The sequence below is a fragment of the Barbus barbus genome (genome assembly GCF_936440315.1).
Source record: "Barbus barbus genome assembly, chromosome: 49".
In the NCBI taxonomy this organism is placed as follows: Eukaryota; Metazoa; Chordata; class Actinopteri; order Cypriniformes; family Cyprinidae; genus Barbus; species Barbus barbus.
Window position 1 is genome coordinate 3,139,751 of NC_136727.1, and position 25,786 is coordinate 3,165,536.

A 25,786-nucleotide genomic window follows, 5' to 3' on the forward strand; every position below is an offset into this window, starting at 1 on the left:
GTGACGATTCGAGTGGGCGGGGCCAGCCGTGACTGTTCGTTTTGTCTCATTGGAATGTGTATTTATCAGAGCTGATCCTCAATAAAGATCTCGGTAATTCACGCGCCGCTCGGTTAACGTGACGATTACGGATACGCGGATACGGGTGCAGCTTTCGTTAAAAAGCCTGACATCGCCTGTGGAGCTGACATTGCCTTCTTTACAGTCAGATAACATCGAGGAGCTTTCCTTTATTTCGTCCTTTGGTGTGCTACCTGAGGTGGATGTATCGCCAGGTGCTCGTGCTCGCGGTGTTTGCCGCTTTTCTATGCGGTTTTCCAGCATCATGCGCTCGTAATTTAAATTACAGACCAATTATCGGTAAGAGGTAAATCATAAATGATGCATCTCGTGTTCTTGCGATGTCATGTTGCTCACTGGGATTTTTATTTTTAATCGCAGCATCCTTCTCCAGAACATTCTCGTTTCTTCTGGATTATTTTTTTTAACAGCATTGTCGTGGAAACACGTTTTAAACATGGTTGGAAGACCACCTAACCTTGCCCCAAAAAAGCTTAAAGCAGTCAGTGGTTAGCTGGTCTCCTAACCTGTCCAAGTTGGTTAGGTTTGATGGTTTACAGAGGCTGTGATACCAGCTGCTATACACCAGCTTGATTAGTCTGGAAGACAAATAGCAATACAGCCTTATGCTGCCCTTATGAAAATTAACCATGGTTTTAATATCCAAAAGTGTATGTTTTTTTTTTTTTGGCGGATTTGTTATCATTTGTAACCACAGTTTTACCACAGATACCATGGTTATTGTTGGAAAACGATGGATAATTTGTGGTAACCATCGTTTAACCCTGTTTTATTTATTTTGGAAGTAAAATTATCGTAAGGCAATGCATATGCCTAATATATATCTTTTTGCATTTCAGGAATTTTAGCCCAGGAAAACTTAGATGACGACCCTCATGCACAGGGCTCTTCTTATATAGCTGCATCATATGTTAAACACTTGGAGTCAGCCGGTGCAAGGGTTGTACCAATTCAGTATGTTAAACACAAGCTACATGCTATAATTAAAAAAAGAAAGAAAGAAAACATAAAGGTAATTATGTTTGTTTTGCAGCATAAATCGCACGGAGGAGGAGTATGAAAAACTATTCAGCGCAATAAATGGGTGAGTGTTTTTGACTAGGTTGACACCTACCTAAGCTGGTAGATGTATTTGTAACATGGAAGTTGGTTTATATTTGGTCCAACTTGCAAACCAATTGATAGACCAGCTAGAAACCAGATAACATGTTCCAAAACTGCTGTTTTTATTCATACTTATATTAATTGACTGCTTAGTTTGCTGCTTCCTGGTGGGAATGTGGACATCGAAAAGTCTCAGTTTACCAAAGCGGCGAAGATTTTCTATGAACTTGCAATAAAGGTAAGTTGAGAAAATCGTCACGTGAAAATTAGTTTTAATTGATCTGAATATGCATTGATGGTTCTTCTTTATTAACCACAACAGGCTAATGATGCTTCGGATTATTTTCCGATCTGGGGCACCTGTCAGGGCTTCCAGCAGCTCACGGTTCTGACCAGCAATAAGAATTTGTTGACCTTGACTGACACCAAAGCAGTCGCCCTGCCACTGACATTCAGCCCGGGTTGGTAACAGTGTGTTTTTCTCCAAATGTGTCACATACTGGAATGGCAAATTCTTACTAGTAATACAGCACTGTTGTTCTTTACAATTATTTGAAGTGACATTAATGGGTGGAAACATGTAACAGTGCATACTTCTATGTATAAGTTTATATAAGCATTGAGTTATATAAGCATGAGTTGATGTTTGGTCAATGATTTTGCTTAATTACAGGAGCTCAAAACAGCAGGTTGTTCAAGAAGTTTCCCAAGGATGTTCTTCAATCTCTGTCAGAAGAAAACATCACGTCTAATTTCCACAGCTGGAGCTTGTCCATGCAGGTACGAGCTTTATTTAATAAACATTTTTATGCATATGAGAATTTTTTACAGAAGTAATTTCACAATGCATACAATGGAATGCCATCAAAACCAGAAACAATGACTTCTGTATTTCTCATGGTGGTACTTTATGCCTACTGGCCAGCAGTGTTGGGGAAAGTTACTTTTAAAAGTAATGCATTACAATATTGCATACTCCCTAAAAAGTAACTAATTGCGTTACTTATTATTGCATGTTTGCATCAATTCTGAGTTTGCAGTTCTGTTTTTATTCATTTAGAGGAATGCTTAATTTGTTTTTGTAGGTGAGATGAGTAAATGCATGTTCACATTTAGTTTAGAACTAAACTAAATATCATGTTTAGACGGGGTACACAATGTACAGGTGAGCTATCAGTCAATAAATGGGAAAACAAAGTAACTGCCATTACTTATTTGAAAAAATAATTGTTGTAAATTTAAAAGTAATGCATTGATTTACTAGTTATTTGAAAAACGGTTATCTGATTAAGCAACTCAAGTTACTTGTAATGCATTACCCCCAACACTGCATTTTTTTCGTTCTTTTTCTGAGTTGTCTAAACATGATTTGCTCTTACAGAATTACACCAGCAATGCCAAGCTTAAGCGTTTTTATCGAGTCCTAACAACAAACACAGATGGCAAGAAGGAGTTCATTTCCACCATGGAGGGTATGAATGCTGCAGAGCATCTCTTTGTGTATATGTGTGATGTAACCCATCATTCAGGCAGTCCCACCATCAGCAGTTTTACATTCAATTGAATTCACCCATAATACTGTGCTGTTGTGAGTTAATTGGTCGGTTTTACATGTAGGTGTTGATTTGTTCAAATTTTCATACTTGCATATTATATCCAAAAGTGTTTCATAAACCTCTGTCATATATCCTGTAGCATATCGATATCCCTTCTATGCTGTTCAATGGCACCCAGAGAAAAGCCCATTTGAGTGGATTGAGAAAGCCGGTATGGTGCACACGCTCTCAGCCATCAAAGCCACTTTCTACACTGCCCACTTCTTTGTTTCTGAAGGTGGGTCATCTTAAAAATGGAAACTGCATGAGAATCTCTCATCTTGGCTTTCGTTAACCCTTTTAATTTTGCTTAACTTGGTGTTAAATCCTTGGGTTTGTTTCGAAAAACGTCAACATTATAGTCTTTTTGACCACTTAATTTATGCGTTTATTTGCTAATTTTCTTTTTCAGCAATGAAAAACCATCATCGGTTTTCTTCGCAAAGTGAAGAAGAAAAAGCTATGATTTACAACTACCAGCCTGTCTTCAAAGGCCTGAACAGCATCTTTCTTCAAAATTACTACTTCGATTGAGTGTTCACCCTATTCATTGTGGCAGAAAAATGATTTATTTATTTAAGTATCGTTTTTATTTCTTTCCTCAAAGTTTACCAAAACTTAATGTTTGGATTGCATAATTGTAACATTCATGATTGTGACTCACTTACGTAGCTCTTGATTGTAGATTCTGGATGTAGATGTGAAGTGTTAGAATCATCATGACTGAATGTATTGTTACAGTTATATCCAATTCAGAAGTCATATTATATAATATGTATCTTCTAGTGCCATCGTTCAGAAGTTAAACATTGTAATGTTTCACGGGGTTCAATAGCATGACCAATGCAATGTTAAAATGTTCTATTTGTCAATTTTAGAGAAAATAAAATATAGATTTAAGCTTTAAACTGTTATTTTAACTGGACAACCTACCTAAATATTTTAATTGTGTATATAGTAGCCTAATTCATTCACTACCCAGTAGTGAACTAATGCACTAATGGTGCGTTTAAGAAGGGTCGGACAAGACTTCTCAAAACATTTATTTTGCTTTTTTTAAGAGGATTTACCAGAAAAACAACGAGACCTAAATCTCCTTACAATCAGATACATAAAGCAGATTGAGGTACAAAATCAAAATGGGAAAAAGTGCAAATTTGCTAATAGCTCTCGTACCAGGACACAAAGGTACAAAACAGAAGCGTTCAACAGCGTTCTACACTGGAGTCAAACTCTCCTAAGTCAAGGCTTTATAAATAAACAAAAATGCATGTACGTTATATAGAGCGTTCTGGAGTAGGCTACTAACCATTTAAATCTGTTAAACATGAACGGTCATGTTTGCTAAATTGTGTACAATCAGTTGACCCCTGACATGTGCATAGACTTATACTACATTGTTTCATGCACTTGAAATGAATAAAGAAAAGCCTTTCTATGGCGACAATTAAGATTGTTCTTTGACACATATACTGTACCATAAACAAGATAATCACTATGATAGCTAATTTGACACTTTTTTTTATCACTGTTTGCTTTGCGATTAAAAGATTGAACAAGTTCAATGCGCACTGAAAACATTAAAGAAATCGTTGGCTAGCTCCATTCGACACGATTCTTTTGTAAGGAGAATCTGGTTATGCTTTGGAGGCCATTGGTGCTGAGCAACGTTAAAGGTGCAATAAAAAACCTTAACAAAAGCGACATAATCCAGTACGGAGCAGCCATTCCGATGCACAATAAAGCAAGGCAGGTAGGCGTCCATCCAGCATTCAGCATGTAAAACACAATATGCAGCCTGCTTTAACTGTAAATACTTGCATTGAAATAAGTAAAACCGAGAATGACTGATTATAGTGTATTAGAGATACACTGTGTCTACATCTTTGAGAAAACAACATCAAAAAAACCTTGGTACAATCTCTTTATCTGTCTTCAAGAACACTACTGTTTTTTTTTTTTTTTTACTGTAATTCACCCAAAAATTAAATTAATTTAGTCATTTAACTACCTTAAAGCCGTTTCAAACCTGTATGCCATTTTTCCATGAAACGAGATTTTAAGAATCTTTAGTTCTGTAAAAAAGAATTAAAGATCGCGTCAATTTTCTACCATTGGTCATCGGTATCTTACAAAACAAAATACTGGAATTTATCACACTTGTTTTTTTTTTCTTCTTGGTGGTGGTCACTATGAACCGTTTTGTATAGAAACGAACTGAAGATACTTCAAAATTCTTTTTTTTTTTTGGTTCCACAGAAAAAGTAGCTGGAAATTTGGAAGGACATGTGTGAGATAAACAACATATTTCACATTTTGGGTTGAACCATTGCTTTAACAGTGCAAGAAACCATGTTCCAAGAAATTTTAAACTGATTTTAAATGATAAAATCTGATTGTTTGACACATTCGATTTAAATAAATTCTGCACTGTAAATTGTCCCATATCATACAAGCCGCATTTTAAAGCACTTTTTAGTCCGTCTGAATACCGCAGATAAAGAAAAATGTCATACAAGCCAAAAGACATCACATTTTATACAGCAGATGTTTCGAAAAAGCTTGAACATGTTTTGTGCCTTCTTAGTCTGTAATGCGATACTGCTTTCCCATGCCGTGTTTTTCTGATTGTTTTCCCGGGATTAAAGGTGCGTGTCTTCCTCTTGGTTGTCTTCCTCGTCTTTCCCGGGCTTATTGACGAGCACGTGCCAACCGCTTCCCCCGTCCCCGCCCACCGTCACCCCATTGGCGCTGTGTTTCTTCTCTTGCATTTCTGATTGGCTGTCGCTTGCTACATCCAGTGTGGGGTTGTCATGGCAACCGTTCTCCACAAAGTTCAGTTCTTCGCCTCTCGACTTCGGACGTGCAGTAAAGCAGAAGAGACAAAACCAAAGACAAACAGTAAATCGTTTCGAACCCGAAACGTCATTCAGAGAACGTTGAGGTTAGTAATTAGAATTCGAGTTGCACATTAATCGCGTACGAGTTCTGTTGACAACATAATTTGTCAATAGAGTCTGGGAATGTGTCGTCAAAGCTGCAATGCATTCTGGGAATTTAGGTCACGGGAGCTACCGCGGAGACTGGATAATATAGTGAATATTGACATTAATATTATTTAATATTTCTATTATTCTACTTCAGATCGCGTTGGAGTGGTTAAGGCTCACTTTACATCATTTGCCATAGCCCTATACATGGCCGGTGTGAAAAACAAGCTCTTTTCAGCCTTAGAAAACAGAGGTATTTCCTGCAGACATTAATAGATGCCTTAGCCCTTATGGATACCTACTGTATGCTTTTGATTAACGCTATGTTGATACAGTAAGCGTTAATCATTCCAACGCAATCTTAAGTTGAATCACATAAACATAAAATAATAGCCTATAAAATGTCTACATTCACTACGGAACTCGGATGAAAGTTAAACTGAAACTCGATAACTCAAATAAGATATGGCTTAATAATTGATTTCTGTAGATTTAATATATACAGTGATTTGCATTAAACTGTAAGCCCTCACACTACAAATAAAAGAAAATCATATATGGAAATATTACCTGTGGCAGCTCTTTGATCCCCGGCCACTTCCACAATACACATTGTTTCAAAGCAGCTTGTAAGATCTGTTACTATAATGGCTTAATTCTTTACACCGAGCAGATTTACTGGGCAATATTGTGATATATAACAATGCTAAACGATCCACTGTTTAAGATCTAGCTATGTATTATCCCCTTTAAAAAATAGGCATGGTTTTGTTACTCTAACCAAAGTGTTTTAGCAGTTAGCCTGTATCAGTACCACTGTAGTGAAGGAGACTGAATAATGAATATTTGCAACCTCTCAGACAAACCACAGAGCCATTTCTTTATTTAAAGAGATTTACATATTAGTCCGTTTTATTCTAAGAGTATGTAAGATGTTTTTCAAAAAATATTAATAGTAAACGGTCTGCTTTTTTCTGTGGTGATTTGCGTGTGTTTACTATGGAAGCCCGTTTCCGCCACTGAATAAAAAATTTATAAGGTAATTGCAACTTTTTATCTCACAATTTTGACTTTTTTTTTCTCAGAATTGCGTGATATAAACTCGCAGTTGCGAGTCATAAAGTCAAACTTTGCAATTCTGAGAAATAAAGTCAGAATTGCGAGATATAAAGTCAGAATTCAGACTTTTTTTCTCAGAATTGCGAGATATAAAGTCAGAATTGCAAGTTATAAAGTCAGAATTGCGAGATATAAAGTCAGAATTGCGAGATATAAAGTCAGAATTGCAAGTTATAAAGTCAGAATTGCAAGTTATAAAGTCAGAATTCTGACTTTTTTTCTCAGAATTGCGAGATATAAAGTCAGAATTGCAAGTTATAAAGTCAGAATTGCGAGATATAAAGTCAGAATTGCAAGTTATAAAGTCAGAATTCAAACTTTTTTTCTCAGAATTGCGAGATATAAAGTCAGAATTGCAAGTTATAAAGTCAAAATTCTGACTTTTTTTCTCAGAATTGCGAGATATAAAGTCAGAATTGCAAGTTATAAAGTCAGAATTGCGAGATATAAAGTCAGAATTGCAAGTTATAAAGTCAGAATTACGAGATATAAAGTCAGAATTGCAAGTTATAAAGTCAGAATTCTGACTTTTTTTCTCAGAATTGCGAGATATAAAGTCAGAATTGCAAGTTATAAAGTCAGAATTGCGAGATATAAAGTCAGAATTGCAAGTTATAAAGTCAGAATTCAAACTTTTTTTCTCAGAATTGCGAGATATAAAGTCAGAATTGCAAGTTATAAAGTCAAAATTCTGACTTTTTTTTCTCAGAATTGCGAGATATAAAGTCAGAATTGCAAGTTATAAAGTCAGAATTGCAAGTTATAAAGTCAGAATTGCGAGATATAAAGTCAGAATTGCAAGTTATAAAGTCAGAATTCTGACTTTTTTTCTCAGAATTGCGAGATATAAAGTCAGAATTGCAAGTTATAAAGTCAGAATTGCGAGATATAAAGTCAGAATTGCAAGTTATAAAGTCAGAATTCTGACTTTTTTTCTCAGAATTGCGAGATATAAAGTCAGAATTGCAAGTTATAAAGTCAGAATTGCGAGATATAAAGTCAGAATTGCAAGTTATAAAGTCAGAATTGCGAGATATAAAGTCAGAATTGCAAGTTATAAAGTCAGAATTCTGACTTTTTTTCTCAGAATTGCGAGATATAAAGTCAGAATTGCAAGTTATAAAGTCAGAATTGCGAGATATAAAGTCAGAATTGCAAGTTATAAAGTCAGAATTCAAACTTTTTTTCTCAGAATTGCGAGATATAAAGTCAGAATTGCAAGTTATAAAGTCAAAATTCTGACTTTTTTTTCTCAGAATTGTGAGATATAAAGTCAGAATTGCAAGTTATAAAGTCAGAATTGCAAGTTATAAAGTCAGAATTGCGAGATATAAAGTCAGAATTGCAAGTTATAAAGTCAGAATTCTGACTTTTTTTCTCAGAATTGCGAGATATAAAGTCAGAATTGCAAGTTATAAAGTCAGAATTGCGAGATATAAAGTCAGAATTGCAAGTTATAAAGTCAGAATTGCGAGATATAAAGTCAGAATTGCAAGTTATAAAGTCAGAATTCTGACTTTTTTTCTCAGAATTGCGAGATATAAAGTCAGAATTGCAAGTTATAAAGTCAGAATTGCGAGATATAAAGTCAGAATTGCAAGTTATAAAGTCAGAATCGTGCTTAATTCAGATTTTTTATTTCTCGCAATTCAAACTTTTTTTTTCTCATAATTGAGAGATATAAAGTCACAATTGTGAGTTATTAAGTCAGAATTGTTCGATATAAAGTCGCAATTCTGAGAACATAGTCTTTTTTTCCCCTTCAAAATTGGACTTCATAACTCGCAATTAGGGCTGCAGCTAATGATTATTTTTATTGTCGCCTAATCTTATCTATTATATTTTTGATTAGTTGACTAATCTATTGATTATTTTTCAATTAATCTATTTATTTTCTTATCAGTTGATGAATTCTTTAATTAAACTACCAATAAATAATAAATTGCAAGTTTATATCTCACAATTCTGAGAAAAAAAGTCTGAATTGCAAGTTTATATCTCACAGTTTTGAAAAAAAAGATTCCCAGACTCTATACCACAGAACATTAGTTTTTTTTTAAGCAAGCACCGTATCAAAGACCTACCATGTTTTTGAGTTTGGGTAAACGACGCTGCCAGCAGATATAGATGATTCCAGAGGCAATAATGAGCACACAAACCGATCCGATGATCACTAGAACCACAAACAGCTTCCCGTAGTCGCTACGCATTTGACTGGGCCTCGAGTGGCACGTGTTCACGGTCGAATAATTCTGAATTCCAATCTGAAAATTAATAACAATACAATTAAATTACAATAAATGCTAATAATAATAAACTGAAATAATAAATATTTATTACAAACTATCATCCATGTTACATAAATTCTCACATACAGTCTCACCTCATATAGACCTCTTCTGATTTCCCCTAACATTGACAGGACATCTTTTGGAGAGATAATTTCTTCAACGAAAAGAACATATGAAAAGAAAATTAGACTAAAATACAATTTTTATTCTTAATTCTTTAAGAATTGTTGAATCAAAAAATTTAAATAAAGAAAATTTAGCCTATTTCAGGACCATTATGATTTTTTGCATTGTGACATTTTCTTTTTATTTTGTAATAAATGACAAATAAGCACATTTACCCCTAAATTCTCAGTAATGCTATCCACAAAATTATTCTTTCTGAACACATTTTTTTTAAATAAATTTGCATAAATCACATTCAGTGCAACAAATACTACCATATCACATGAATACTTTAATGACTTCTAGTAATACTTTATTTTACAGTGTCCTTGTTACAAGTTACATGAACTTACTATAGTAATAAAAATAAATTATGCGTAAATACATGCAATAACACAAAACCAAACCCTAATCGGTAACGCTTTATTTTAAGGTCTCCTTGTTATATATGTTACACTATTATGATAACAATAAATTATGCATAATTACATGCAAGTAACCCTAATACAAAACTTAACCATACAGTAGTACATGTAGTTAATTAATATTACTCAGTACCGGTACTTAAATGTATAATTACACTGTAAAAAGGACACCTTAAAATAAAGTGTAACTCCCTAATCCTAACTATATAGTAAGTACATGTTGTTAATTAACATTATGGAGTACTTAAATTAAATACACCGTAACAAGGACACAGTAAAATAAGTGTAACCTAATTTCTTTATTTTGGTAATAAGAATTGGGGGCACAATGGGCTTCACTGTCATGAAAATAATGATAAATATGTCAGAATGCAAAACATCTTAAACAGATACCAAAACAGTCCTCATTTTCTTAATGCAAAATATAATTACTCATTTTACTCTTTTGATTTTGCGAACACGACCTCAAACAAGTCTTTGACAGGCTTTGCAAGATTCACCTGAGTAGATACAGCATCTCACTAATGCACCGCACAGAGATGTGAGAGATAATACGTGCTATTTTTATCCTTTTATATAAGAGCATGAAATGAAAAGCCAACAAATTACTAACACCTCATTTAAACAATAAGCCTCACATTACATGTGACCACAGAGGTCACTGAGTGTGTGTTACCCTGCTTGCTGGCTAAGGCCATCAGGAGCTGGTGGTCCTGCTGAGTGGGTTTGCTGAGGAAAATGAGCCAGGAGCCTTGTGGGATGTTCATCTTTCTGGAGAAAGTGTTTTCCAGCATCTCCAGGAGTCTGTCACCGCTCTCCATGCGAAACTCATCCTGTGAGACACACACAAGACACAAACCATCACTAAAATGTCATTATCCTGAAATGGTAAAACTGAGAAATACAGTGATGTGTGTGTGTATGTGTATTAATTATAATCAGTTTTTTTTCATTGTCACCAAAAATGTGTGTAGGGATGTAAAATTCAAAATTAAATATATCATGAAAAAACAAGAAATTTTTCGAGGAGAGTCTCGCTGCAGAACACAAGATCGAGGGGGCGTGGTTAGATCCAGATCCAACTCCTCCCACCTTACATATACCTAAACCTACCCGTCTCCACCCCCTGATCCCTAAACCCACCCATCCCCACCCCTAAACCTACCCATCTCCACCCCCTGATCCCTAAACCCACGCATCTCTACCCCTAAAACTACCCGTCTCCACCCCCTGATCCCTAAACCCACCCATCCCCACCCCTAAACCTACCCGTCTCCACCCCCTGATCCCTAAACCCACGCATCCCCACGCCTAAACCTACCCATCTCCACCCCCTGATCCCTAAACCCACGCATCTCAACCCCTAAAACTACCCGTCTCCACCCCCTGATCCCTAAACCCACCCATCCCCACCCCTAAACCTACCCGTCTCCACCCCCTGATCCCTAAACCCACCCATCCCCACCCCTAAACCTACCCATCTCCACCCCCTGATCCCTAAACCCACGCATCTCTACCCCTAAACCTACCCGTCTCCACCCCCTGATCCCTAAACCCACGCATCTCTACCCCTAAACCTACCCATCTCCACCCCCTGATCCCTAAACCCACGCATCTCTACCCCTAAACCTACCCGTCTCCACCCCCTGATCCCTAAACCCACGCATCTCTACCCCTAAACCTACCCGTCTCCACCCCCTGATCCCTAAACCCACGCATCTCCACCCCTAAACCTACCCATCTCCACCCCCTGATCCCTAAACCCACGCATCTCCACCCCTAAACCTACCCATCTCCACCCCCTAGATATGGATCCAACCACGCCCCCTGGATCTTGTGGGCTGCAGCGAGCCCTACTTGAATTCTGTAGTCAATAAATAAATACAATAAATTGAGAGAATAAATTATGTGGAATTTGTCAGACAATACACCTTGAAATGTAATACAGCAAACAAAATCAAGTAAATACAAATACATGATGATGATATTATAAAACACCTATTGATGATTGAAAGGTTTCACTGCTGGTTATACCCTGTATAATTGTGTATATGACAAATAAAAAAAAAATGAAAAAATCTTGAAAAGGGAAATTAAAATATTCTTTGAAACTAAATATGGGGCCAAATCAACACCCTCCAGAGACAGAGAACTAGTGACCCACCTAAAAAAAAAAACAGGTCTGCGTTGTCTGTTACTGAGACTTCATGTCTAAGATGTTTCTCCACCTTACGTTTGGGCTCAGTAACAGACATCCTCTGACCAGAAACAGACAGGCTACAGAAATCAGGCTCAGTTTTCCAGGTCATTCACAGCGAGCGCTGAGTCATTCAGACGGAGACTCCGAGCTCTCGTGCAGTGGGCTGGATTGGTTTCTGATCAATGGCTCTGCAGTGCTGCTCGGGCTCAAAGCAGGGCTACATCGCAGGAGATCCGCAGTTTAGCGCGTAGCTGTCAGAGCCAAGTGCCGGTGGGGGGAAAGTTCTCCGTGATCATGCTGCAATTACGTGATACTGGAGCGTTACCGTGGCAACAGACAACCGGCTTCTTTTATGCAGACAAGTGTGTGCCAATGAAGCATCACAGGGTCGCTTTACACAGCAGTGGGATTCAATGGAGAACTGAAGCTGAAATCTCAGATGTTTCTCCTATGTCTCGCCTCTAGAGTTTCAGAAGAGATCTTAATAATGTCTCAAACTGTACAGTGACTTGAGTCAAAGACAGCGCTGTTATTGTTGAATAAAACGAAAAATGCTCAAAACACAAGATATAATGGCCACGAATTAAGGATTACTTCCCACGACTGATTAATTATGACTGAATCCATTAATTACAACTGAATTCATTCCCACTACTGATTAATTTATTAGATTCCTAATATTGGTACATTGTGGCCACATTGTACTAATTCATTCCCTCATTTTAACTAACTAACTTAAAATAAGGTAACAAATAAGTACAACGTGGCCACGATTTACTGAAATGAGAGAACAAATAGATCAAACGTGGCCAGGAATTAATAAGTCGTGGGAACAAATAGTTCATTCATTGCCACAAATGTATTTTTTCCTACGTTACGCATGGGAGTACAGATATATTTCAGTTAGTTGCAAAGGCAAATTCAAATTTTTTTTTTATTTAGTATGTTTTGTTTAGTAAGTTGTAGTACTAAAGTACTGAAAGTAAAACTGAAATAGAAACTAAACAGACAACAAAAAAAACTACTAAAACGCAACATAATTGCTACAAATTTAACTAAAATTGAAAATATAAAACCAACTCAAAATAATAATAAATATATAAGATCTCAAAATGAAGTCAAACATTACTCATCAAATTCTCAAACCAAATTCTGCTTATGATCTTTACATCGCTTTACACTTTTATGCCAATTAATAAACCAAAATGAATGGGTAATGGCACGGTCAAGATCCAAAAATGACAGAAAACCACAGTACAAGTAGCCAATATGACCTTTACGCTACATTTACTGTCTACTGAGGCCATACGATTGCTTTATATAAAGAACAGACCCAAATTTAATTCAGATATGGTGCACCAAAACAGGTTGGGCTTTAAATATCATTGGTTTGTACTGTAAGTCATATGGACCCCTTTTGTGGTACCTTATTGTCAATTTAGTAGCTCTGATCACTGACTTTGTTTTTGGGTGAAATTCAACATTAAATCACTTGCTCACCAGTGGATCCTCTGCAGTGAATGGGTGCCGTCAGAACGAGAGTCCAAACAGCTGATAAAAACATCACAAGTAATCTACACCACTCCAGTCCATCAATTCACATCTTGTGAAGCCAAAAGATTTGTTTGTAAGAAACAAATCCCATCAAGACATTTTTAACTTCAACACGTCTAAATATTGTTTTCTCCAGTGAAAAAGTCATCTTGTCTGAATCAGAAGAGAAATCTGCACAGATCAAGCAATGTTTACAAGTTCAACAGTCCAAAACATTATTTTGATGTGAGAGGACAGCAGGAGATGGACTTTTCACTGGAGGAAGCGTTATTATAGATTTTGAACTCGTATCTTAGCCAGAAGCAACAGTTTAAAGTTAAAAGCATCTTAATTATGGATTTGTTTCTTACAAACACACAGCTTTTCACTTCACAAGATGCTAATTGATGGACTGGAGTGGTGTGGATTATTGTGATGTTTTTATCAGCTGTTTGGACTCATTCTGACGGCACCCATTCACTGCAGAGGATCCATTGGTGAACAAGAGACGTATTGATACATTTATCCAAATCTGATGAAGAAACAAACTCATCTTTATCTTGGATGGCCTGATGGTGGCATTTTAAGTTTTTATTTTTTTTTGTAAACTATTCCTTTAACTAAAATACATTTGACAGGTCTAGTAGGCCAAGATTAACCTTTGAAATGCAACATTTTGCAGTGCCGCTAACGAGTTCATAAGATTAAGAATCACATTTTCTTTTTTCTTCTCCATAAAGGCCAGAGGATTGTTCAGGCTGCTAATAAAACAAATGCGCTCAGAGCTCACAGCTTGTGTCATTGTTTGTGCTGAGCATCGTTAGTTGTGCACTCAGCATGTTTCAGAGACAGAGATCTTCCTGCAACGTTCAGCATTTCTGCTGCAGTAGGTGAAGCAGGCTCTGAGCGGAACATACACCCTTAATTAAGAGTAATTAATTCAAATCGTGATGGAAAAACAGATTTTTATGAAGAAAATGCAAGTGGTTTGCTCATGCAAGAACAATGTGTGGTTGGTTTAAGGTTAGCTAGAGACTTCTGGGTTGGGCTTTGTGAAAAAGCAGCACTTACGCAGTCTAAGTTGTCTGTCATGTTGAGTATAACATAGCCCTTTCCGGCAAGGTTGCTCCAGTCGACGCAAATCACCTGCACGGAATGAGAAACAAAGAGAGTGCTTTAAGAGTCACTGGATTGCAGTGAATTGTTGTGGTTTAACCAAAACGCTCACTGACAACCTGCCATGCTGCCTGGAGAACAAGTCTATAAACACATTACTCTTCCAACGCACTCAGATAAATCAATCGTGAAATCATTTCCATGAAGACACGACATATTTCATCCAAACAAACAATTGAGAATTTTATAACAAGAACCATCTGTAACTTTTGTCAATATTTTTGAAAGTTGAAATGATAAAAAGTAGGCTACATAACATTACTTCTTACCATTGTTGTTATTGTTCGGTAAAACTATTAACGATTATTTTTGGTAACTGCAATTCGAAAGTTGATATAATATATATAGAAATTAGATGAAAAACTGAAAAAAAAAAAAAAAGGAAAATTAGAAATGTTGTCTTGGCACTTACTGAAATAAATATGTTTAAGATGAACTACCAAAATTACTACAACTGAATCTGAAATAAGAATAAATTAAAGCTTAATAGAAATATAAAATATATAAAATGAAAAACAATTACTAAAACTTGAGCTAAAATAAAAAACTGAAAATATAAAGATAAAAGCTCATCCAAATTCTTACAAGATATTTATTCTTGTTATTCTGTTTATATATTATTATTATTAATATTAATAGTATCATATATCATAATATGCTTTACTATTTGTCATATATTTATAATTAGACATATATATATATATATAAAAATTATTTAGTTTTCATTGTTTAAATATATTCTTTAAAGATAATTATATATATATTCATATATAAATATATTAATAAAAATAATTATATATAATTCAGTGGAACACAGAGATAATCTACAGTTGAATTCTGAAGGTCTTAAATGGTTTCTGCTTCACTGTGTTTGAACATTTTATACAAGAAGAAATATATAATTATAGAGCTCAATTCATTTGTTATTTTCTGCCACTGAGTACCTGCTCAGCCTCCTGGGACAGCTCTGAGTCGTGCAGCTCCGTTTCGGCAAGATATTCAGTGCCGCCGTGACGAAGCTCCGTTCCCTCCTCATTCTCAGTTGTGGTGAGTGGCGCCCCCTGCCAGGCGGTTTCGGTGAACACCACGGGCGGCAGCTCTGAAGCGGGGGAGGACGAGGGTCCGGTTGTGAGCGGCGCGAGGTACCGCCATTCGTCCTCTTCCTCCTCATCCGGTTCGGTGGGAAAAACCACTACCTCTTCCTCATCCTCATCTTCATCAGAATCATCCTGGTGCGGTTCGTCGGGCTGCAGGGGCTCCCGGCTGGGCAGGGGCCCGATTTCAGGAGCTGTGGGCGCCATTCGGCCCCTCTCGTCATCAAACGGGTCATTGGACGTCAGGCGCCTGTCAGGCCCAGCTGTGGCTTCTGGCTGGTTCTGACGGGCAAGTCCGAGGATGGGGGGCGTGGCTGTGGAGTAGGTGTGGTCTTCAGCACCTGCGATTGACGGCCCGGAGGAGGGGTGGAGAGGGAAGCCACTCGATTCTGAATCCCTCTCCCACTGCTCCGGGTCGATGGACTCGGCCGTATGGATGAACAATGAGGAAGAGAAATTTGTCTCAGTCGGCTTTTGACTCAGAGAAAGTGGCAAAGATGGTGGTTCTGGGGATGAAGGGCTGTAATCTATGAGGAAATATAGCAAGAAAAGTTGTAAATATTTTGAAGACATAAGTTCAAAAAGTCTCCCCCTTTTTGAACTTTTGCCATCTCTACAGCTACAGAGCCCCAATTACCAGGACAGCCAGGCACAAGAACAGTTTCTTCCCACAGGCAATCCAACTTATGAACAGTTAAATGCCCCCCCCCTTATGCAATAACAATGTGCAATAACTTTACATTTATTAGCTACCACCTCCATCCTAGTACATCCCTGCATCTCCTTCTATTCTATCCCGTTCTATCATCTATAACACATATGTATATACAATCATTTATGTTTCAAAATCCTTTTCTTTTTCTGTTTATATTTACATATGTGTATTTTTTATTCTTATCTTATTTTTATTGTCTGTGTGTCGTTGTTGTCTCTGTGAACTGGAAGCTTATGACACTAAAACAAATTCCTTTTATGCGCAAGCATACTTGACAATAAAAGTTCTTTCTGATTCTTATTCAAAGTACACATACTGTGCTAAACTATTCTACATTCTAAAAAACTATTCTAAACTATTCTAACTATTCTACAAACTGCTCTTTGTTAATAATTGTAATCTTTTCTGGGAGCGTCCTAGGCTTTTCCGTGCTGATGGCCTGCACCCCAGCAGAGTCGGAGAGGAACTCCTGTCGGACAACATCTCCAGGACGCTACGCTCCATATGACTAGTAAGACAATTCTCAAATAATTGCTATGATGACTTTTGTTCTACCCACTTAAATGATAGAAGTACTTGCGTTGTCCAATCTATACAGACTGTCTTTTCCCCGAATAGTGAGGTCAAAATATAAATTTAATGCAGGATCTAGAAAAAATCTGGCCGTGATTAAACCAGAAAAACGCAAAATAAATGAACAAAAACTAGTTTTAAAGCTTGGGCTAGATCACTCGCACCCAAAGCAGTTATTGTAAATTAAATGATCACTGATAATAATTTTGATGTACTCTGCCTGACTGAAACCTGGCTTAAACCAAATGAATATTTTGGTCTAAATGAGTCTACTCCACCAAGCTACTGTTATAAACATGAGCCCCGTCAGGCTGGTCGTAGTGGCGGTGTGGCAACAATATATAGTGATATTCTCAATGTTACTCAGAAAACAGGATACAGGAGGTTTAACACATTCGAAATGCTTCTGCTTAATGTTACACTGTTAGATATGCAAAAGAAATCTCTCCTCTAGACTGGACTATTGTAATGCACTGCTAGGTGGTTGTCCTGCATCTTCAATAAACAAGCTACAGATAGTCCAAAATGCAGCGGCTAGAGTTCTTACCAGGTCAAGAAAATATGATCATATTACTCCAATTTTACAGTCTCTGCACTGGCTACCTATTAAGTTCCGTATCATTTACAAATTATTATTACTTGCCTATAAGGCCCTAAATGGTTTAGCTCCTGCGTACCTAACTTGTCTTCTACCACGCTACAATCCAACCCGCTCCCTAAGGTCGCAAAACTCTGGACTTTTGGTAGTACCTAGGATAGCAAAGTCCACTAAAGGAGGTAGAGCTTTTTCACATTTGGCTCCCAAACTCTGGAATAGCCTTCCTGATAACGTTCGGGGTTCAGACACACTCTCTCTGTTTAAATCTAGATTGAAGACACATCTCTTTAGCCAAGCATTCACATAATGCATCTTATAATCTAGTACTGCAGTTATATCTGATCAAATGTACATTATTATTATTCTTTAGCTTGGGTTGAACAAATCATTTTTGCTTAGATGGAACAGCAGCTACGCTAATTATGTCTCTATTTGTTTCTCTGTTTCTGCCATGGGATTAATATCAATAATTACAGTTATTAATTACAATAATTACAATATTAATAATTACAGAAGCTTCAGTCTGGATCCAAACCTTAAATGATCTGAGATGACCAAACACCTGAGAAAAGATGATGCCAACCCCTCAGAGGACCTCAGAGGATGCCAACGCTCAGACAACATACAGAATTACCAAATTTTGCCAAAAGTTATTCATATTAAGGTTCTGCAATATATATATATAAAAAAAAAATACAAAAATTAACTTTTTTACAGTTAGTAAGATTTCTGATTTAACTAAACACAACATCTAAATTCAATCTAAAACTAAAATAAAATTTATAGTACTAAGTACTTTATAAGTACTAATTATACAAATACAAAAAGAAATGAAATTACTAAAACGTTTGCTGAAATTAAAATGCAAATAGAAAATATAAAAATAAAACTTTCAAAATATTAATAAAAAATAGAAGTGCGTTAATGATACTAAAATAACACTGTACTAATAAAAACATGCTTACCTAATATTTAATGACATTAGATATTATAATAATAATTAAATATTAAAATGTTAAATACTATTGAATTTATTTTTATTGCTTTTATGTATGCCATTATATTGATGCTAAGTTGTTATATAAATGGTCGGAAACTTATTTTCAGATTTTTTTTGGGCTACATCTAAACATAGATGAACATTTTCTTTAGAGGAACAGTATTTATCTATCGGTAGATAGATATTAAACAACCAATAAACTAAGTTTAAAAGAATGAATATCAGTAGTCCATCTCAAGTGGGATACAGTAAAGTCAAAGATGCCAAATCTTGTATAATTCAGCATATTGAAAGCATGTATAGTGTTTACATAGACTAGTAAACATTTAGTTTGTTGAGTGTAACAGGATAGTTTATTGTAGTGTATTATTTTACTTCCTTTTATGTAAAGCACTTTGATTTACCATTGTGTATGAAATGTGCTATATAAATAAACTTGCCTTGCCTTGTAGTATAGAGCAAACACTTATTAAGAAAATGTTGTTTTCACAGCATAGTATAGTAGGATATAGTGTAGTAAGATCTGATGAGAGCACACTGTCTTATTCATCTCATTCGAGTACAGCAGATTCGAGCAGCTGCACTGCAGCACTGCACCTGCGTCTGGCACAACACACACATCAGGGACCCGAGAGCTCTCGATCGCAGACTGAATATTCATGAGACACACACACACCGCCACACTGAGACGTGCTGTAATGAGGAGAGCTATTGTCTAGTGTCAGCAGGAGAGAGCCGATATATCTATACTTTATCAAGAAAATTATCATAACTGGATGTAATAAAAAAGCAGCATACCAGGGACTGTGTGGCAAGCTTTGGCACACTCCTCCAGTGACAGGAAGTTATTGCGATTTTCTCTGCAGCCCCCAAATATGAAGTTTTCGCACTTCTTAGTGATGGGGTTAAAGTGCCATCGAGGGAGCGCCTCACGACAAGGTCCCACCTTCTTGGGCATCAGACAGCGCTCTGGGAGCACAAAAACAAACAGATACATGTACTGAAAACTCCTGAAAGCATCTATTAGAGAACAATAACACAACTGCAAATTTGACAGCCAATGTTTCTCAACATCGTCTAAGATCCAGTGGAATCATTCCTCCCTCTGTTCAGTTACTGAACTGCTATTGGCTTGGGATGAAAAGCATCAGGTAACTGGAGGTCTTCACACTAATTAAAGACAGGTGGATGTGTGAAAGGGACAAGAGGACTGAAAACTCCTGTGAGAGTAGACAGAAGAGCACCAAACCTCAGGGATAGATAGATAGATAGATAGATAGATAGATAGATAGATAGATAGATAGATAGATAGATAGATAGATAGATAGATAGATAGATAGATAGATAGATAGACGTCTAGACAAAAATTTAGAAAAAATCTAGACAGATACTTAGACAACAATAGATAGATAGAATGATAGACAGATAGAAAAACAGACTGACAGAACAATAGATAGATAGAATGATAGAACTCGTATATGGTAAAAGATACTTGTCCAAAAATACAACAGTGCATGGAATGCTGTGAAAACTTCAGGATGTATATATGTGAGTTTGAGACAAGACTGTGGAGTGGTGTTCGAACATTACTCTGCCTTTTGTTGACTTGTTAAGGTCTATCTGACTTCAAAACCTCTTCAGAGCAATTCATTTTGAACAAGGAAAAATCTACAACAATAGATAGATAGATAGATAGAAAAAAAGACAGACAGAACAATGGATAGATAGATAGATAGATAGATAGATAGATAGATAGATAGATAGATAGATAGATAGATAGATAGATAGATAGATAGATAGATAGATAGAACAACAGACAGACAGGCAGATATAGATAGATAGATAGATAGATAGATAGATAGACAGACAGACAGACAGACAGACAGACAGACAGACAGACAGACAGACAGACAGGCAGATATAGATAGATAGATAGACAGACAGACAGACAGACAGACAGACAGACAGACAGACAGACAGACAGACAGACAGATAGATAGATAGATAGATAGATAGATAGATAGATAGATAGATAGATAGATAGATAGATAGATAGATAGATAGATAGATAGAACAACAGACAGACAGGCAGATATAGATAGATAGATAGATAGATAGATAGATAGATAGATAGATAGATAGATAGATAGATAGATAGATAGATAGATAGATAGATAGATAGATAGACCGACAGACAGACAGACAGACAGACAGACCCACCGACCGACCGACCGACAGACAGATAGACAGATAGATAGATATAACAACAGACAGAACGATAGATAGATATATAGAAAGAACAACAGACAGACAGACAGACAGACAGATAGATAGATAGATAGATAGACAGAAAGATAGATAGATAGTCCAAACAAACATATAGATAGACAGAACAACAGATCGACAGAAAGACAGATAGATAGACTGAGCAAAATAAAAGTCTGTCTATTTCCTAAACAGATAAATGCTCCTTTTCAAGATTCAAGATTTTTTTGTTCGTCACATACACAATTATACAGAGTATAACCAGCAGTGCAATGTGGGTCAGGTCCGCTCCAAGGACAATGCAATTATATAGAATACAAATATTAAGAAAAAGAAAAGTAGAAAAAATAAAATAATAAAATAAAATAAAAGATAAAAATATAGATATAAATATAAATGTGCAGGTCAGTATGTTGTTGACTTAAATAGTAATACAGAGGAATGTGCAAAAATAATGTGCAAAAAAGTTGTACAGGGTATTTAAATAGCAGCAATATGAGGTAGAGAAAAATTATGAATAGCTTATTGATATGGTGATATTTACATGGAGTTGTGTGATGTTATGACACAGAGTTAGAGTTTAGGAGCCTGATGGCCTGGGGGAAGAAGCTCCTCCTAAGTCTCTCAGTTTTTGCCATCAGGCTACGGAAGCGCTTACCAGATGGAAGCGAAGTGAATAGATGGTTACCAGGGTGATTAGAGTCCTTAATGATTTTGACAGCTCTATTTTTGCAGCGTTTGAGGTAGATGTCCTGCAGAGAGGGGAGAGCAGACCCTGAGATGCGCTCAGCTAAGCGCACAACTCTCTGTAGTGCTTTGCAGTCCTGATTGGAGCTGTTTCCATACCACACTGAGATGCATTGAGTCAATACACTTTCTATGGTCCCTGAATAGAAAGTTTTCAGGATTGCTGGTGAGACCCTGAATTTCCTCCGCTGTCACAGGTGGTACAGTCTTTGCCTGGCTTTCTTAACCTGTGTTTGAATGTGTGTAGTCCAAGTCAGGTTCTCGGAGATGTTTACACCGAGGTACTTGAAGCTACTCACCCTCTCCACAGGGATCCCACTGATCATAAGAGGAGTGTAGGGCTGCTGCTGTCTCTTCCTAAAGTCCACAATCAGCTCTTTAGTTTTGCTCACATTCAGAGAGAGACAGTTGTCCTGGCACCATGATGTGAGTCTCTCTACCTGGCACCATGATGTGAGTCTCTCTACCTCATCCAAGTATGCGGTCTCATCGTTGTTGGAGATGATGCCCAGAACCACAGTATCATCAGCGAATTTGATAATAGATGTGGAACTGTGAGAGGACATGCAGTCATGCGTGTAGAGAGAGTAGAGCAGGGGACTCAGGACACAGCCCTGTGGGGCTCCTATGTTCAGAGTGATGGAGTTTGAGGTGAACTGGCCAACTTTCACCACTTGAGGTCTGCTGGTGAGGAAGTCTTGAATCCAGTCACAGAGTGAGGAGTTTAGGCTGAGGTCTGTGAGTTTAGAAGCCAGCTTGATGGGGACTATAGTATTGAAAGCTGCGCTATAGTCAATGAATAGCAGCCTTACATAATTCCCATTGTTGCTGTCCAAGTGTGTGAGGGAAGAGTGGAGGACGTGAGAGATGGCATCGTCCGTAGATATGTTTGGGCGATAGGCAAACTGAAGGGGGTCCAAAGTATCGGGTATGGAGGAGCAAATGTGGCTTTTTACAAGTCTCTCAAAAACCTTCATGACTATTGATGTGAGGGCAACAGGGCGATAGTCATTCAGGCAAGAGGGTTTATTGTTCTTTTGCACAGGGATAATGATGGATTTTTTGAATGAGGTGGGAACCACGGATGTAGCAAGGGACTCATTAAAGATGGAAGTGAACAAACCAACGAGCTGATCGGTGCAGGACCTCAAAACACGGCCGGTTATCCCATCAGGTCCGGCTACTTTCCTGACGTTCACTTTCTTTAGCGCCCTCCGAACCTCATCCTCTGACACAGTGATTACAGGATCATCGCTGTTCTGCCTGCTGCTTCCTGACGCGCTGGACGGCAGAGACGCGCCGCCGCCATTGCAATCGAAGCAGCCATAGAAGGTGTTTAACTCGTCGGCCAGCAACGGATCTGCTCTCACCTCCGTGGAGGATTTGTTTCCGAAGGCACAGATGGTCCTCAGTCCCTGCCACATCCGTCGAGAGTCATTGAGCTGGAAATGAGACTCAATTATCACTCTGTATCTGTGTTTAGCGGCTCTTACTGCGTGTCGGAGAGCATAGCACGATGCTTTGTACTCGCTCATATTCCCGGTCAGAAGAGCCTCATTGTAAGCGGCAGTGCGTGTGTTAACCGCGGCACGGATTGTTCTGTCCACCCACGGTTTCTGGTTGGAGAATGTCCTTATCGTTATTGTTTCTGTACCTTGCTCGGTTAGCATGTTTACAAAGCTTAATGCTACATCCGTGAACTCGCCCGGAACGTGTCCCAGTCGACGTCATCAAGAGCCGTCTGCAGCATAGTCTCTGAGTGGGAGGACCAGCGCGTCACTACTCTCTGCACCAGAGGATCCTGAACGAGCCTTTGTTTATATTCCGGTGTGAGGAAAATGGCGGCATGGTCCAATTTGCCAAAAGCCGGTAGTGAGCTGGCTTTGTAGGCATTCTTAAACTGAGTGTAGCAATGATCCAGTGTGTTCGGTCCTCTAGTTGGACAGGATACATGTTGATGAAAGTTCGGCATGACCTGCCTGAGGTTGGCTTTGTTAAAGTCCCCCGCGATGATAAAGGCAGTGTCAGGATGTTTGTTAATGTAGCCGCTGAGCACATCGTGAAGTTTAGACAAAGCCAAGCCGGTGTCCGCCTGTGGTGGAATGTACACAGCAGTAACAATGATAGATGAAAACTCCCGGGGCAGATAAAATGGGCGGCAAATAATGGAAAGATGTTCCAGATGAGGTGAGCAGGAACGCGACAGAATGGAGATATTCCTGGGGTCACACCATTTCTTGTTAATCATGAAGCATACTCCTCCACCCCTGGATTTACCGGCCTCTGCTGTTCTGTCCGTCCGAAAAACAGAGAAGTTATCACTTGGCATTACAGCAGTGTCCGGGACCGAGCGCGTGAGCCATGTTTCTGACAAACAAAGGATGTTACAGTCCCTAATGTCCCATTGGAAACTAATCCTGGCTCTAAGATCGTCCATCATATTCTCCAAGGATTGGACATTTGCGAGCAGAATGCTCGGAAGAGGAGGACTGTGAGCCCTTTTCCTGAGTCTATCTCGAATCCCAGCGCGTTTTCCGCAGTGTTTCTTGATCCTTCGCCTCGGGGGGTTATTGTTCATCTCTGCGTTCCGAAGAATCTCCAGAGGCCATGCTGGATTCGTGGCTAAAGTGTCCTGGAACAAGTTGGTGTAGCGGTTTCCAATGTCCAAAAGTGTTTCTATGTTATAGGTGATCAGTGCCGACGTGAAATGTGTAAAAAGAGAAAGTAAAAGTAAGTAAAAAAGTAAGTTAAAGCAAAATCTCAGCAGAGCGGCCTGCACGGCGTCCGAACACAGCGGCGCCTTTTTCCTGGTGAGGAGGTGCAGGCACAGAGCCAGGTGAGAACACCACACCTGGAAGTGTCTTCACATGCACACACACACACAAAAGCTCTCGGTCATAGTTGTGTCCACCTGTCTCTCCATATGGCTGATCAGTCAAGCCTGTCTGCGGTGTGACACAGCGCGCGCGTTACACATTCAGCAGTGGTTGAGTGTGACGGGCTCTCGTGTTCACGCTCAGATTTACTGCTGTGGCTGCAAATTCACTCATCTTCCATATGTGCGCTTGTGTAAAGCAATTAACCGAACATTTTCAAGTTTGTCTCAAGTTCTAAAGCAGATAGTTGTGTTGTTGTCTTCAAGTCCATGCAGTGCACACACAGAGTCTAACTATTAACCTAAAAATGTTTCAAAGGAAAACGTGAGTGTGAGTGAGTTACGTGCCAATGTTTGATATTTAGGATTATGGGTTTGTTCAAATCACTAATATGAGAAATTATAACATTGATGTCTCTCTTAGTGTGCCAGCTGAATCAAGCTGATGCCCACCAGAGAAAATCAAAAAATTTCAAAAAATTTTAGAAATTAATTGGACAGCTCTGTCCTTCTCTCTGCCTCATACGCACACACCGGAAACAGGCCACTGCAGTTAGCGAGTTAGCAGGTGAACTAAAAATAATACTGTTTTCGGGCACATTAATTCCCAGGCGTTGTGTAGAAAGTGGATATATTTTCTCTATTCGCTGCTGTGAAACATGTCCAAGACTGCAAGGTGGACTGAAGAAACATTAATGGAATTGTTAAAGCCGACAAAACTCTAATCAACAAAAAAAAGGTAAACACCAGCAGGGGACTGCAGGTGTCGTGGAAATGACGCACGATAATGAGTCCTAAAAGCTGTTGTTCACACCACTTTACACCTCTAACGGCCTCTTTGGCAATCAAGTCATTTTTGCGAGTTAAATAACTGTGTCTAGAGGCTGAGTCATACTGAGGTACTGACCTAATATGAATCTGTCGTCATTCAGTGCCTTTGTTGCACAATTTACAGGTGCAGCGTATACTTTTGCAGCCATTTTTGAACAAAAATACACAACCAAATTTCAATAGGAAAAGAATCGAGTCAATTGTCAGAGCAAATATATTTACACATCTCTTTAATAAATGTCAAACATTTGACTGACTTTTGAACATACTAATGCAACCAAATTATTTAGTAATTAATAATTTTACCGTAATTAAGTCAAATTGTTGTCAGAGCAAATACAGTAAATTAACACCCCTAACTTACAAATGACAAGTACTTGACATTTTTCCAGTCGTGAATATGCAACCA

At 37.9% G+C, this 25,786-nt stretch overlaps 2 protein-coding genes across 3 annotated transcripts in view; one reads left to right on the forward strand and one right to left on the reverse strand.

The window, feature by feature from the left end:
- On the forward strand, positions 1-4,225 carry LOC306867698 (gamma-glutamyl hydrolase-like). The gene is made up of 9 exons (XM_079413526.1): positions 1-360; positions 921-1,035; positions 1,115-1,165; positions 1,339-1,423; positions 1,508-1,646; positions 1,859-1,965; positions 2,567-2,657; positions 2,881-3,018; positions 3,193-4,225. The coding sequence occupies exons 1-9, from the start codon at positions 264-266 to the stop codon at positions 3,312-3,314; spliced, it is 945 nt and encodes a 314-aa protein (XP_079269652.1). The 5' UTR covers positions 1-263; the 3' UTR covers positions 3,315-4,225.
- The window catches only part of LOC306867697 (uncharacterized protein), a 27,573-nt gene continuing 5,594 nt past the window's right edge, over positions 3,808-25,786 (reverse strand). The window contains exons 3-9 of one of the 2 annotated variants that reach the window (XM_079413524.1): positions 19,458-19,628; positions 15,624-16,300; positions 14,575-14,649; positions 10,447-10,603; positions 9,273-9,334; positions 8,974-9,153; positions 3,808-5,635 (exon numbers count right to left, since the gene is read on the reverse strand). In XM_079413524.1, coding sequence (XP_079269650.1) covers positions 5,423-5,635; positions 8,974-9,153; positions 9,273-9,334; positions 10,447-10,603; positions 14,575-14,649; positions 15,624-16,300; positions 19,458-19,628 — 1,535 coding nt within the window. In that variant the 3' untranslated portion in view covers positions 3,808-5,422. The remainder of the gene's footprint in view (positions 5,636-8,973; positions 9,154-9,272; positions 9,335-10,446; positions 10,604-14,574; positions 14,650-15,623; positions 16,301-19,457; positions 19,629-25,786) is intronic. The other variant, XM_079413525.1, reaches the window with a different exon arrangement.

What these genes read in the sequence shown, in the direction of transcription:
- LOC306867698 (XM_079413526.1), top strand. Translation starts at nt 264, where the DNA reads ATGTATCGCCAGGTGCTCGTGCTCGCGGTGTTTGCCGCTTTTCTATGC. An exon ending in AAATTACAGACCAATTATCG is followed by an intron (nt 361 to 920) that starts GTAAGAGGTAAA and finishes TTTGCATTTCAG; the next exon opens with GAATTTTAGCCCAGGAAAAC. An exon ending in GTTCATTTCCACCATGGAGG is followed by an intron (nt 2,658 to 2,880) that starts GTATGAATGCTG and finishes TATATCCTGTAG; the next exon opens with CATATCGATATCCCTTCTAT.